At 38.1% G+C, this 15,007-nt stretch overlaps 1 protein-coding gene across 1 annotated transcript in view; it reads right to left on the bottom strand.

The window, feature by feature from the left end:
* Positions 1-209: 209 nt before the first annotated feature.
* The window catches only part of CDH7 (cadherin 7, type 2), a gene marked incomplete at its 5' end in the record, with an annotated part of 17,912 nt that continues 3,114 nt past the window's right edge, over positions 210-15,007 (bottom strand). Inside the window, 5 exons of the mRNA XM_010146102.1 lie at positions 210-767; positions 7,524-7,775; positions 9,654-9,771; positions 11,229-11,350; positions 13,292-13,428. Of these exons, the coding sequence (XP_010144404.1) occupies positions 274-767; positions 7,524-7,775; positions 9,654-9,771; positions 11,229-11,350; positions 13,292-13,428 (1,123 nt within the window). The remainder of the gene's footprint in view (positions 768-7,523; positions 7,776-9,653; positions 9,772-11,228; positions 11,351-13,291; positions 13,429-15,007) is intronic.

Here is a 15,007-nt window from a genome sequence, read left to right as displayed (position 1 = left end):
ATTCTTGAAGGTGAGCTGCCTCTGCAGGTATCTGAGGGTTGCTATCTATTTGAACGTGGCTGAGCATTTCATTTTATCAAAAATGCCACCAAATGCTCATATTCTGTGTGGTCAGTGCAGTCCCTAGGACAAGTCTAATGAAGATATGTTCCACCAAGGCAAAAAAACCTAAAAGGTTAAAAATGGAGAAATATTTACAACTTTCTTCAGTCTGTAAGGTTGAGTTTTGTGGTTTAGTATTCTTTAGTGCATTGTCAAAGAAAGGTTCCAAGGCTATGAGTATAAGCAGTCTGGTCCAGTCCCATACATATCCGCAAGCCTTTTAAAGCGAGGGCCCCAGTCACTGAGGTAATCGTAGTTCTGGTCAGAGTTTGAGCTGATTGAATCTAAAGAACTGAGCGACTCTGCCACCGAGCCGTTCCCCTCAAACGCGTATGTCTGCAGGGAGTCGTAGGGTGGTGCACAGGGGTCCACGTCAGCTTCTTTTAGTCTTTCCCAGATAAATTCCCGGAAAATGACATTATCTGGGATGCTTTTAAAAGTTGGTCTGCTCAAGAACTGAATCTCGGGTGTCACATCCCTTCTGGTCTTGGTGTCTCGGATGATGTTGAGGTTTCTCAAGGCAGCCATGTCAAAAGCCTCGGTGTCTTCTTCTCCACCACCCTCATCATCATACCTGACAATGTTCTCTCTGATATCTCTCTCTTCATCAAAAATGAGGGGCTCTTTTTTCCGTCGCCTCATGGTGACAATCAGTAAGACAAGAACTGGAACACAGAAAGACTGGAGGTTTAGGAATGCTAAGGTTTCCTCACGTTTTTCCTAGTGGTAGAAGCACTCATTAATTTATATGGCAAAGACCCAAGGAAACAGGCAATTTACGCAGTTAAGATTTGAAACCTATCAGGTTCTGAAACAGTTTTTAAACCATAAGATTTTTAGATGTTAAAGAGTCTATTTCCAAAACCATTCTGGATTAATGTCTTCGTCTCTAATTCTATACCCTATGCAGTCTGCTAAACATAAATTTTAGGACTGGTTCAGTCTGAACTATTACAATCTCACAGCCGTGAAATAAAACAAAAGACCTTCTCCTGAACTCTTAATTGCCCAAGTGATAAAAGCACATTTATAAAGGCACTGAATAGAATTTAACAACTGTGCTTTGGGAAGAGACTGCATTAAAGGATATGGCCAATCTCTACTGAAAATACATATTGGAGAACACTGAATTGTTAAGCAATGTGTAAAATAAGACTGTCTTAGTTCATGGATTAGAAGTATCTCTCTGTAAGACCTCACTTTCCTATAAACTGCCAAGTACTGTGCTTGAGGTTTACGAATTATGTCTAATGAGAACTGCTAGGACTGGGGTTTATTGGATCAGCCAGTGCTAGAAATGTAATTATTTTGAAAATTTTAATCCTTAAAGTTTCTTTCAGCTTGAAAGCTGATACTAAACTGCAGTGACAGCCAAAAGAGCTGGAAGAAACAAACTCCAGGCTCCTCTTGTTCAAATACAGTTTTGGTAGAGAAACATCATTGCTGACACACAAAATATGGAACCAGTAATATGAATATTTCACCCATCTGTGGGACATGATGGAGTGTGAATCATCCTCCTAGAAAATGATTAATACTATATTGTGGCATCTGGAAAACATTTGCTGAGTTAACGACGCTACTAGAAAATAACAGGCATCGCTAAGGCTGTAAAAATAACAGTATGTTGAAAAGTGTCATTCCACATTCAATTAGTCTCTTCTCATTTTATGTTTATTTTTAATCTTAAGAATATGTGATTATATGCATTCATATGACTGAAGTTTACAATCTTTACTTACAATACTTTGATATGCCAACTAAATGTTGTAGAAACATCTGGAAAAGCAAAAGCTGATATAGATTGAATTAATCTTGAGCTTCCCTGGGTAGCCTCAGAAGTGGCCTCCATAAATTGTTTGATGTAGGGCTGCCATTCTTCACAGCCCTTCTTTTCATGGAGGAGTTTTAAAAATCAATATCAGTCTAGTCATTGTGAGGCATGATTTAATATCGGGATCGCTTGGTTAGAATAAACCAGTCATTCAGAGACTGGACATGCAGAAAACTGTATCAGAGGTCCACAGACACTATGGTACCCTTCAGAATTGACTAAAGTATAAGATGACTTTAAAGGGGGGCTTTCTGCAATTTTTTTTTTATTTTCCTTTAGAGCCAGGCATGTCTAAAAATAAAACTGGAAAAAGTTCAATTTTTTTTTCTCTACTTTTTGACAAATATATTAGGCAATATTTCCCCCCTTTTTTTCAGTAGCTACCAGGCACGCATCTAATGATCCATCTACTAACAGATGCCTTGTGACACTATATTACTGCAGCATCAGCATCACTCTCTCACATTCTTGCCCCTGGCGTCTCCATGATTCATGCTTTATGTATTGAATTCAGAAGCCACTAGTTTGGGGCATTTTGCTTTTGACAACATTTACATAAGCAGTTTGACAATACAGGATTTTGACCTTTACAGTAGCTCTTGTGAAATTTCAAAACATTCTGATATTTGTATAATACAAATTGAGATGTAAATTATACAGCAACAAACAAAATTGTCATCATGGAGACAAGAAGTGCACTCTGCTCTTAATGTTTTTCCTTATTATAAAGGATATTTTATAGGGAAAATCAGCTTCCTGGCAGTACAAATACACATTTAAACCAAGATTGTTATTGACATAACTTTTAAATTATTTTTTTAAAACAATTACTGTCACAATTTTTATTCTCATATAAATAGGCAGTTAATAATTTCCTTTGCTCAAGTGTAAATGCATTTTCACACCACTGACCCTCTTAACAACTTCATTTTGGAAGTTAAATACCTGCTAATAAATGAAAAGTATGAAACTTAGTATGCGGGTCTGCCTAAAGGTACAATAAAAATCAGGATAAAATGAATGTTTTATGTAGTGTGCCTCGTACAACTTACACTTGCTTGAAGCCAAGAAAAATACAGAGTCTTTCTAAAGGTTAAATATTTCAGCATTTAGTTGGCATTATAGGATTGTTAATTTCTAGTGGGTTTTTCCTGTGCCATTTTGCAGATACTTTACGGAATTATTGTGAAATTTCCATTTTGGTGATCTGGTAAAAAGTCAGGTTTAGGTCACCTGAGACTATTTCTCTGTTTTAGTATTACTCTTTCCTTTTGTGCTCCAGGCAACAGTAACATAATTCTAAAGAAGTTGTAAAAGCCCCCAGATGATCTGAGGGAGAGGACTACAGGCAGAGCTGTACAGTAAGGGACAGAGGTAAATCACAAGCGCTATCACCCTGTGGTTACACTACACCCCTAAGCCTGGCATTTACTATAGCAATAAACCGCATCAGCTGTGAGCAAATCTATGCGTTGGTTTATGCCTTGAGTGTGTCATCATTCATAAAGCTCAAGACAGGAGATCCTCAGCCATCTGAGCAGCACCCTAATAACCTGCTAAGTTATACCTTGCGGTTGCCAGTGCAGTCAGATGAGATTCAGAGATGACAGAGGCCAAGACGCGGGAAACCTGCGTTTAATTCCCGGTTAAGAAGCTTCACGTCTACCTGTTGTTTAATCAGTTTGGACTGATATTTGCAAAGTGACTGTGACCTTTAAATGCCCACGCTGAGTGACCCTTATGGGCACCAGAACTTTCAGAAAACAGCTTCTGCCTTGCACACTCTACCACCTTTTAAATTACTTAATTTAGGTAACCCAAGATTGATGTAGTTATAGATTTATCACATTTAAAACCGCAAGACCAAACCCCACGCATACCACATAGTCACATTCCATACACATTTCACCTGTTTAGGAAGTAAGATCCTTATGTGGGATCTTTATATGGGCTGTTTCTTCTTGTTTACGAATCACACAATTATGTCTGTTGGTTTAATTGGGTTCTTTTAAGTATTGTGATAATATGAACAAATTCCTTGTCTTTCCACTGAAAGAAACAATAACTTGAATCTGCATTTTGAAGTTTAATCAATGTATTATTAATTTATAAACTCCAGTACCACACTGCTAGGAGGTTTTCCTCACGTTTCTAGTAAAATAGGTGATACCAATAGATCATATTCAGAAGGATGGAAGATAAAAAGAATGAAAAAGCATTATGTCAATCTAACTTTCTATTTTTTCAATACAAAGAAAATCTTTAACCTCTCAAATATGATTGGTTTGTCTACAGATGAACATTCTTTTTTGTGTGTGATACACATTTAATGCTAAATACTTCTTAGAAAACCAATCGTTCTGTCTGGAAGATGATAACTGAAAAACAAATTACCTTGAATTAAATTACCATATAATTTTCAGAGGAGCTAAAAAATTCCTACTTCTCTAAAAATTATGTACAGTCCCAAATGAATACAAACTAGCTTGTCGTGCACTTTTTATAGACTAAATTGCTAGCACTTTAAAAAAGTTTTTTCTTTAAAACATAGCCTCACTGAAGAGTGGATAATTATAAAGCTGTTTTGAGTAATTAACAAACCGGAACTTTCTTGTGGAAAAAAATTGAGAACTTAATCTCCATCAGTCCGTATGAGGAAGGAAGAAGATTTTAGTAAGATGTTTTTAACTTTAAAAAATTATTTTAGATTGAACAGTCCACCCCAAGTTATAATGCAAAAATAATGAATTACTATGATTTAGTATCATCCTTCCTTCTTAGCAGCAGTGAAAACATTGTTCTTACCTAAAACTGATCAGCCATTTAAGTAAAAATACCAAGAAATCCCACTGAGGCAATCTGAGCCTTGGTCAAGACAAAGGGTTATTTATTAGACAAAAGGATGTATGAGGCAAGAACAAATATCAAAGGACATCTTACTAACTTTAAGAAGACTAGAGCTGTTGAGAATTCAAGGTGCTAGTGCCAGAATACATGTGTCCATGACATGAATGCAAACCTCACACTTCCTCCGCTGTACAACTGGCCCTCATACTGAGATGACATTGATGAAAGTGACTGGATTTGCAGTGTGTTAATCATCGGTCAGGAAAACTTTTGATCTGGTAGTCTGTCTTGCCTTTTCATGATAAACTCTTAGGCAAAAAGGTCCGTTTCTTCATCTCAGCTCTGGAACCGCTTGCCAACAGCTGAAGCATATTTTTTATGCTGCACTAGTGGATCTTCAGGATTTTTTCTCAGGAATGGATGTGACAGGGTAAAAGGAGAAAGTAAATTCCTAGCAGTAATATCATTCAGCTGCTCCCAGAAAATGTTTTCTGCAAACAAATGAGAGAAAAAAAAAGGCTCTGGGCCCAGACAAGCAGCATCGCTTGACTGGGCTTTCACTGGGCAGCAGTGATGCTTCGGCACGTCTTCCTTGGGCAGACTGGCACCTGGCTGGGAACAAAAGAGCAGCAAGATACAGTTCCAACACCCAGGACTCGAAGCCCACATAGCATACAAACATAGCCTAAACTGTGTCTGCAGCTTTGAACTGTACCCAAAAGGAGCAGTTCAGATTGGAAGTGATGACAGCACACACAAATGTGTATTTGGATGAACAGTGGTGATGCATTCAGACAGCTGAATTTGGAAGTCCAGTTCTTCGACAAATAAAATCAATGGTGAGGTGTTATACGCAAGATTCCCCCTCAGTGCACACTCTCTTCAGAGAGCTGACTCTCAATTCTCTATCAATTCTTCACTTGTTCAGCACAGTCTAAAAATGACCGGAATAAAAACTTGGGGGTTTTGATTTATTGGTTGTATATGAAGCCTGGTGTACTGAGTAAGCAAGTTACCGCCAGGTACCACCCTGTACTCCCATCAATACTCTTCTTCAAAACATGTGGCTCCTCTTTAAGACAAGCTTATACACAGGCCAGGCTGGGTTGAACCTACAATAGTTTCTTAAGTGATCTTCAGAAACTCCCTTTTCGTATTTAACAGAAATGGTGACATTTCAATTTGGCATGAAGTGAATAGCTATAGTTATAGAACTTTTCTTATATACACCAGTGGATTTGATAGAATCCTTTGCATATTCTTTTGAACTCTACTACTTAGCTTCATGCCCCAAACAAGTTCATTTGGGTGTATCAATGACCTACAAATACTACTAGAATAATGGTATTTAAAAAATGTTCATTAAAGTTTTTGGCAATCATTTTCTTCCATTTCTCCTTAAACCTAGGCCTAAGCATGTGTTGAGTGAGTTTAAACAATCTTACATTTCAGGGTTGGTTTGTTGTTTGGTTTTGGGTTGGGATTTTTGGGGTTTTTGTTTTTGCTCTTTTTCCCACAAAGCTGGTAAACTCTGGCAATGCTGCCTCCTATGCATAGCTACTGAGTAAGTCATTTGGGTTCATTGCAGAGATACTGATTTTTCTTACCCTGTAACGACAATGCAAGAGGATTTCCTTTTCTGAGTCCTTTAGAAATGTTTGTAGCAGAAGAGACGTTTCCTTCTAATGGTTTACAGCGAGGTGAATCAAAGTCAGTAAGAGGAAAAATCTATATGTTGTTGAAATACTGCCGTGAATCCAAGTGTAGACAAAAATCTCTTGATTTAAGCTATTCAAGTTACTTTGATCACAGTGACAGATAAATGACCACAGGGATTATACCAATCTGAGGAGACCACGGTGTTTCCCTTTCCCTTAGACGGATAGAACAGCCAGGGAGTAGAAAAATCTCTCCATCGATAACAACATTCCAGAAAATTCTTGTGTGTTGAATCATCACCCTTGTTAACACGTGAACTTTCTGACATGTTAAAAGTGCACTTTTGCTCACCTGCATCCTGCAGATCACTTTCATCTTTAAAGATGAAGGATGATTCTTCGTCTTTACTCCTTGATTTGGGCCTTTACTACTACCATGTAGTCATTCTGTTTAAGGACTAGGCATGATATGAGCAATACTAACCAAACCAGGATGTTGACACCATTCCACTATTTTCCACTGTCTTTTATTTAGTTGCAGTTTCCCTGCACAACGTAAAATCCAACTGCGCTACCACTTGCAGAAGTAGCAAATGATCATTCTGTAGAAGATGATAGATTGAATATGATTCCCATCAGTAAATTACGTCTCCCCTATTTTCGGAATGTCTTTCGTTCCATGCAAAGCAATAAATGTTTAAAAATAGCTGTATCTCTAAAAAAGGGACACACGTTGATTCTGGCTGCATGGTGAGTATGCTTAACCAAATGCTTCCATAAACTGCATTGTCTACCCCTTAAATATTACTTTTACTTCGAGTGATCTTTTTTTTTCTTATTCTATTATTTCATATATACGCCTTGACATAGAAACAAAGTATCTGAACTTGAAAACCCCAACCTAAAGATTTTGTGTGGCTCTTGATACAAAATGCTATTCTGCCTGGAATGTTGGGTGTCTCTGTTTACACAAACCAAGGCAGGGAGAGAGGGAGCTGTTGAAGGTTGTGTACCTACAGACATATATATATCTTGCCACTATACATTGACTAGAAAATAAGGGTAACAGGAAGGAGACGTACCTAGCAGTGTCAAGACACAAGCCAGGATTGCGATGAGGGCTCCAGTGCTGAGTCCTGCAGGCAGGATATATGCTTCCGCGTTGCACGTCTGAGCAATACCATCTGCATCACAGTCGCAGACTCTGATGGTGAGGGTGTTAGTGCTGCTAAGTGAAGGTGATCCACTGTCTACAATGAATATTGGCAAGTAGAAAACAGACTGTTCCTGTCTGCGGAACCCATTTCTTCTGGTTAGTATTGTTGCAGTGTTATCTAGGTGAAGGAATATAAAGATAAATATCAAACACATGACTTTTCTAACACGCAAGCCTATAAATAATACAATCTTTCACTTAAAACATTTTATAAACACATCTGTATTACTTCAACAGGTTTATCTTTCTTGGTCATATATTTTTGAAGCTGCAATGATGGGATCAGATGAGAAATTACACCCAACTTAACAAAAAGATTTCTATTTTCCACAGAAGACTTTCAAAACTGCAGAGCTCTATGTAGTTCTAGTCATGCTCGTAGTTCCTCACCCTTGATAGGCAGTTGAAGATGAGACCATTATAAAAAAGAAAAAAAATTATCCTTCATCGATCAGATTAAATATCCATATATCTATTTCAGGTCTAATTCACAAGGATCTATTTCCATTATTTACACTTACAGGTACCATATTAATCGAAGTGATGAACATATTAGAAGAATACGTTCTGAGGACAAAAAAATAATTTTTGAATGCAAAAAAAGTCCAGTTGGTGCACAAATACAGGTAATTACAAATGCAATAAAGAAATGCACTTGTTTCCAGTCTCATCTGAGTCAAGATGACTCATATATTCAGTCTAAAATGTTGCTGCATGGAGTTGAGTGACTAAAAAGCCCATGTGTTCCAGAAATTATGAGCAAAACTCACTGTGTCCAATACAGGGTGAGAGCTCCTGAGAAGTAGGGAGTTACATCTCCGAGAACGTATAGAAAAGGTAGGTTGGTCACTCTATCTACCTATCTATCTACTCCTCTATTTATAGACAGATATACCAATAGACCTGAAAAGTGATCTTATTTTGTCGTCTGTTATGACCCGTCCAGCAAAGTATCCTAGCGCTTCTCCATATAGCATCAGATGAGATATGCATAAAATGCAGTACTTGTAGCCGTGTTGGATTTCTGGACAGAGTCTTATTCTAATGCATTTTTATTATTTTGATCGTCATTACTATCGCAGTCTCGAGTTTTGAACTGTGAGTTGTTCATGTGGAGAAAATTGAGCATGTCAATAACTACATGCAGCGTTAGGCAATAAATAGCTGTGTGAGAGAACTTTATTAGGTCACAGGCTATACTTGGTGAACGTTGCTCAAGGTCTGACTGTACCAACAGTATCCTCTAGTCCACCATATGTCTGTTTTCCTTGTTTTACTGAGAAGGATGACTCCGTAGCTCTGGTTTAGTACTGATCCACAAAAGAGCAATGCAGAAGTGTCTCTAGTTCTGTCTGCTTCAGCTAACACTGACTGATACATGCCAGGCTGCTGTGCTATGCAGGGCAGCTAATGAGAGCACTAATTAGAAGCATGTCCTCATGTTTTAGCTAGTAGAAACGTGATGTTAATGGGAGGCTTTGCATAAGTCTGTGGGGAAATAACGATAAGAGGTCTGTGTAAATATCGTAGGCAGCTTCCGTTATCAAAACCTTTCTTCAACAGGTGATACACTTACTGAAATGGTATGCTTTTCTAAAAAAAAAAAAACCCAAACCAAAAAATCTCTCAATTTACTGTGCACTCATTTTTTATGCCCTGAATTATATTAATAAAACATGAATTCCTGGACATTTCTCACTGCCCCAAGGTAAAATCTAATTTAGATAAAAACCTGTAAATACAAGGGAAAAAGTGAGAGACTTCTGGAGAAAAAAAGAAGAAAGGTTTGAAGGCGCTGTGTTTGGTTCCTGGCTTTGAATGATTCAAACAACCACTTAATTCCCTTGACAAATATTTTGCAGATACAATTATTTTTCAGGCGCATTGTAGTTTAATCCTTACCAGAACAGAAGTTTGTGTAGGTCATAATCAGCATGATATATTCAAAATCAAAGCTGTTAGCGGTGAATATTTACCGGAACCAAGATGTCCTTACCTTTGTTGTCCTGCAGTGTAAAATTGTGGTTATTTGCTGCCTCTGCTGTCAAACTGAAGTAGAACTGATGGCCATTTGGTGGGTCATCTTTATCAATTGCACTGATTTTCTGGATCACCTGTTTTGAGATACATCGGGGTTTAATGGTTTGGAATGGTAAGAAGCGTAAATACACGCATGTTGTATAACCCCTTTATTACCTATGAAAACATCAACCCTCCCTCATACTGCTTTTTGGTTTTCTAATCTCCAAGCACATTCAGACACTATTGAAACTAAACTGTGACCCAAATCCTTGCTTTCCCTGTACCAACTTCATTGGCCAAAAGCAGCAATCTGCAGGGCTGGTGAGAAAGCTAGGTCCTGTCATTTACCAGAGCTTGGAGTATAAACTGCATAGCAGTGAAAGAAGTGTATCTTCTGGATGGACCTTTCTGTAGTTGTCAGAGACTGCAGTCAACACTGTAAACTTTCACAAGAAGCCCATTATGCTTTTGAGCATTTTATTTCAGGATTGGTTTTTTTAATATATCATGGATAATAAAAAGCCAAGTCACATGTATATTAATATTTTATAGGATTTCATTTTTCTTACTATCATTATTTTTCCAATTTTATTTTCTAAAATTCCATCAAAATCTGTCTCTAACATAAGTGTCACCATTGCTTAAAATCCATAAAAAATGAATACTCAGAGCTAACAGTTCTGATTAGGTCACAGTGAAAACAAAGAGGGGCTCCCTTAAGAGCATACATATTCTGTGTTTCTCATGAACACAAGCCAATAATCAAGGTGTTTTCTGTTAAGAATTTAAATGATGATGTGATTTTGAAATGTGCAATAAAAAATATCTGCCACAGGAAGAAGAATGTTCTGGGAGAAGGCACAAAAGTGCAAAGTCTCCCAGGGAATATGTGGGATCTATGTGGGCGAAATAGCTACTAGTTTTCTGGGAGAGACAAGAGAGAGTGAGAAAATATATAGATATATTATCTGAGGTCTTCCAAAGCAGAGAGGAAAAGTCCAAATGTGAGCGACACCAAGGATAAACACCACCAGATACATTTAGTTGAGCCTACGACTATTTGGAGACATTTTGGGAGTTAAAAACACTGGGAAATGGAGTAGGAATGAATCTCCCTCATGAAACTGTGGCCTTATAGTCCATTCTTCCTCAGGAAAATAAAAGTGTGTACTCATTTTAGGAATGGTAGGCCTTCAGTCTCAGAATAACCTTTGTGTTAAGACTTCCCACTTCTCAGCAAATTTAGAAGTATGCATTCTTAGCACTGCTCAAAATTAGGTGAATTAGGCAAAAAAATGTGTCAGTTATATCAGTAAGAAAGCCAGAGATTTTAAATAGTACCTTCAAAAAGTAATTTTTATGCCTGAGTCTCTCTTCAGAGGTACGATGAAGATGTTAGGCTTTGATTAATATTTGCTCGTGCTAGACTTCAAAGCGTCATTTTTACTGCCACAAGCTCATTATATTTTACCTTAAAGCAGGCAGGATTTCCTGAGGAACGGCTGCCTACCTGATAAAAATAAACATTAAAGAACCTATCAAGCCATACCTGACCAGGTTGGGCATTTTCACAGACGGTTGTCTCGTACTCCATAGCAAACTCGGGGGCGTTGTCATTGATGTCAAGGATAGTGATGGCTACGTAGCCTCTCCCAACCTGTGCTGGATTCTCTATAGGAAAAGAAGCCAACAAAACAATCAAGAAGAGCTCCTTACAAGTTATTCTCCGAGACAGTGAGGTGTTCTTTTGCATTCTTCTTTTGCATATACATGTCAAATCAATTACAATCCCTCCTAGAAAGACAATACAAGCTCTTGGCAAGATCTTCTGGACCTAGTGGAAATAATATTTATGTTTTCCAGCCTCTTCAATTAAACTAAGGCTTTTCTCTCAGGGGTAAACTGAAAATCTGACTCACTGATCACAGCATTGAATCACATCGTATGGAAGGTTAAGAGCAAGATGATACAAAACCGTTGCCAAGAGGTATAGCTAGCCAGAACACCACTATTCCTACCAGGAATAGCATGGCTATTATGGGTTAAATAAATTCTTGTTGCAATTCAGATTCATCAGGCTATTAAGAAGTTGAAAACAGATTTCCATCAGTGATGTGTAACAGGAAGAAAAGGAAGCCGTATTCCCAAGCAAATCCCAAACTATTTAAAGTGCATGCACAATTATTTCAACACTGTCATGAGCATGTCGAACACCTTAAACATGAATCACATTCTTAAACTGATGCACGTTTCTAGCTAAAATATGAATCTGTTCAGGGTCCAACATCATCATTTAAATGATTTTTAAATGTTTATCTTAAACAGTAGATATTTTTGGACTAAGCATGAGGGTTATCGGTGAGTGTTATACTTATTTTGCTAGATAACACTTCCATTTTGGATCAGGGAATAGATTCTTTTTTTTCTTTTTTTAACCACGATTGGTGATATTAGTAATAGAGCAGGGCAGAATGAAAAACTGTGTAAACCTTCAAATATATATATATCTTTTTATAGGATATTTCAACCACATTTTAGTAAATACTGTAAGTATTTAAAGCAACACATCCATATGTAGAACATGAAGTGGTTTGGTTTGGTTTTTGGTGTGAAATACCAGAAGAGTAAGCAATTTTGACAGCAACATTTTCCTCTGCTGATCTAAGCTTACTGAAAACAAAGCAGGTCACAAACATATATTAAAGCTCTGTAAGGTTATTACTTGTGCTCCTTGCTTGTGCCACGTATGTGCCTTGGCCACCTTGTCAGTTTTTGGTTTCCACACTGGCCTCCTAGACCAAAATTCTATTTCTGAGAATACAAGATAAATTCATACAGACACTAACCAATAAATATCAGCTTTCAGGTTAACCATTAAACTAACCTCACTGAAAGCAAGAGGTAAGGATTTTGAAAATTTTGAACTGGCTACTGTTTTACCATCACAGCCCAAGAGGGTAATATTAAGGATGCAGTAAATTCTTCAGATATGAAGGCAAAAATATATAGCTTTTCAAAGAATGTATTCAGATGCGAACAAGTTTAAGTTTAAACTTGCATTAACGGAATTCCTGTATGCGCTCAAAGGGTTCAATTCTTCAACACTTTTCACCTTACACCAGAAAAGATACCAAGAACCAAATATCCTCTACATTCTTACCTGAGAGTCAGGAAAGTGAAACCACACGAAGCATTCACATCCCCTTTCCTTCATACCTTTTAAGAAAGCTGTGGTTAACCAGCAGCAATCAACTCCAAGTGAGTGCCATCACTCACACGGGCTAACTGCTCTCCTCTGTAATCTGCATCGCTCTCCTCTAATGACACTTGGTCTGAGACTGCTGACTTAACATTATTTCATCTTCCTTTGTACTTGTACTTCAGAAGTCAAAGACTATGCAAGATGTGAGGTAGAGGAAAGGGCAAATACTTAATCTGTTGTATTTCTTAATTTCTATCACATATAGTTTTCTTTTATATTGAGTAAGAATTTATTTTTTATCTGCCATGGTTTGAAACTGTTGTAATTACTCTCAATGCAGCTGATTACATCTAAGCCTGAAGTTTTACAATAAGCAGCCCCCCCCCAAAAATCTTTATATTGTTACTTACGACTCTCCATAGCCAAAACTGTGATATTATGAACAGCATTAGTTTCCCTGTCCAAAGATTTGGCAGTTGTAATGACTCCACTGTTGGCATCAATATTGAAATACCTCTCCAGGTCTGTGTTCCGATCTATTGAGTACCTAGGTGAAGGATGAAAGAAAACTTTTGATTTATGTTCAATTACAGCTTGTAAAAGGGTTTCATTGATTCGTTACTAGATGGAAAGAGCTTCCACTGTTTCCCCATTTTGAGCTTTGTTTCATCCAGTTCCTCTGGGGTGTTAAGAGAAACAAAGCCATATGCAATGGCAAGAGAGTTACACAGCGATCTGTGCTGACATTGGTGGGCTCCATTCCCACAGTATCCTCTCAAGTAGATTTATAGGTATTCCCATCTCTTTTTCTTCTTCCTCTCTGTTGTAAGGCAAACTTTCATTTTTTCATGGAACAGCATCCTCCTGAACCTCAGCTATGAAGAAGGGAGTTGGAAGTTTGCTGCATGGTTGTACCAACTGGGCGCTGCCCCATGGGGGCTGGCAGTCTGAGCACAGAACTTTCTCTCAACAGCAGAAGAGCCCCTGCGTCACCTAGAGCTGCAGGGGCAGGGAAAAAAAGAGAGGCGATGCAGAGTAGGTCAAGGGATTGCATGTCATCACTGACAGTTCCAGGTGCTTTACCATCATTAGACAAAGAGAGGCTCATGCCCTTGTTTGGCTTAATATACTTTTTACCTCCAAATGTGTTTTAGGAAGGGGAGATGAGCTTCTTAACAGAAAATTGCGTAAGGGAAAAGGTCAAAATGCCAGTGGGTGTTTTGCTTACAAACCTTTTGAGAGAAAGGGGCAGCTAATTAGGTAGATTTAGATTTACAACTGGAATGTTCTTGATACTTGATTTAATATTGGGTCAGATCCTTGCACTGTCATTTAAACCAAGTATGTACTCCAGAGCGATTCCTTTCCCTTAGGATGAATGAAAATGTCTGAGTCAGACCAAGTGTGCTGGTTACAATTACTGTCACATGGATGATATATTAGATTGTGGATGTAACATTCACCACATCCTTTGGACAACATGGAAGGAAAGAATTATGGAATAGTTAAAAACTGGGACTTCCCAGATATGATGATCTTATGACACCATTTGTTTGTTCTGAGTTGTAATATACCAGCTTCTACTTTGATGCATTACCGTCATTTTATCTATCCCTCTTGGCTGCAAAATCTTAGACCAGAGACTTTTTTATAGAATTAGAATTGTTTTGCCGTATTATGTCACAGTGAGAGAGATAATAGAGTAAAGGTTTGTAACAACAGGAACAGCAGCTTTCATGGATTAAAGCTCTCCCTCCTTGTTTAGTTTTGTTGGAGTTTTTTTCATTTTATGCTAACTGTAATTCATTTTTTACTTTATTTCATGCCAGCACTGTTGTTTATTTGGTCAGCAGTGCTCCTCAGCTGTTTGCAGGCTGGCAAGCTTCCCCAGGAGACTATGCGTGTCACCTCTGCTATGTAGCCAGTCTTGGCAGACCCCGTAGCTGTGATTCAATCTCCTGCCAGCCCTTAGATTTCCCCATTATTAACACTAACACTATGCAATTTGAAGAGCAAAAGACCTTTCTTTAAAAAATAGTAAGAAAGAAAGAGAGAGAAGGAGAGGGAGAGGGGGAGAGGGAGGGGGAGGGGAAGGGGAAGGAGGCGGAGCAGGAGCAGGAGACGGA

The sequence above is a fragment of the Buceros rhinoceros genome, unplaced genomic scaffold (assembly GCF_000710305.1).
Source record: "Buceros rhinoceros silvestris isolate BGI_N320 unplaced genomic scaffold, ASM71030v1 scaffold2262, whole genome shotgun sequence".
Taxonomy (NCBI): Eukaryota; Metazoa; Chordata; class Aves; order Bucerotiformes; family Bucerotidae; genus Buceros; species Buceros rhinoceros.
The sequence above is the reverse complement of the archived record's forward strand: the minus strand, read 5'-3'. Positions and strand labels throughout refer to the sequence as shown.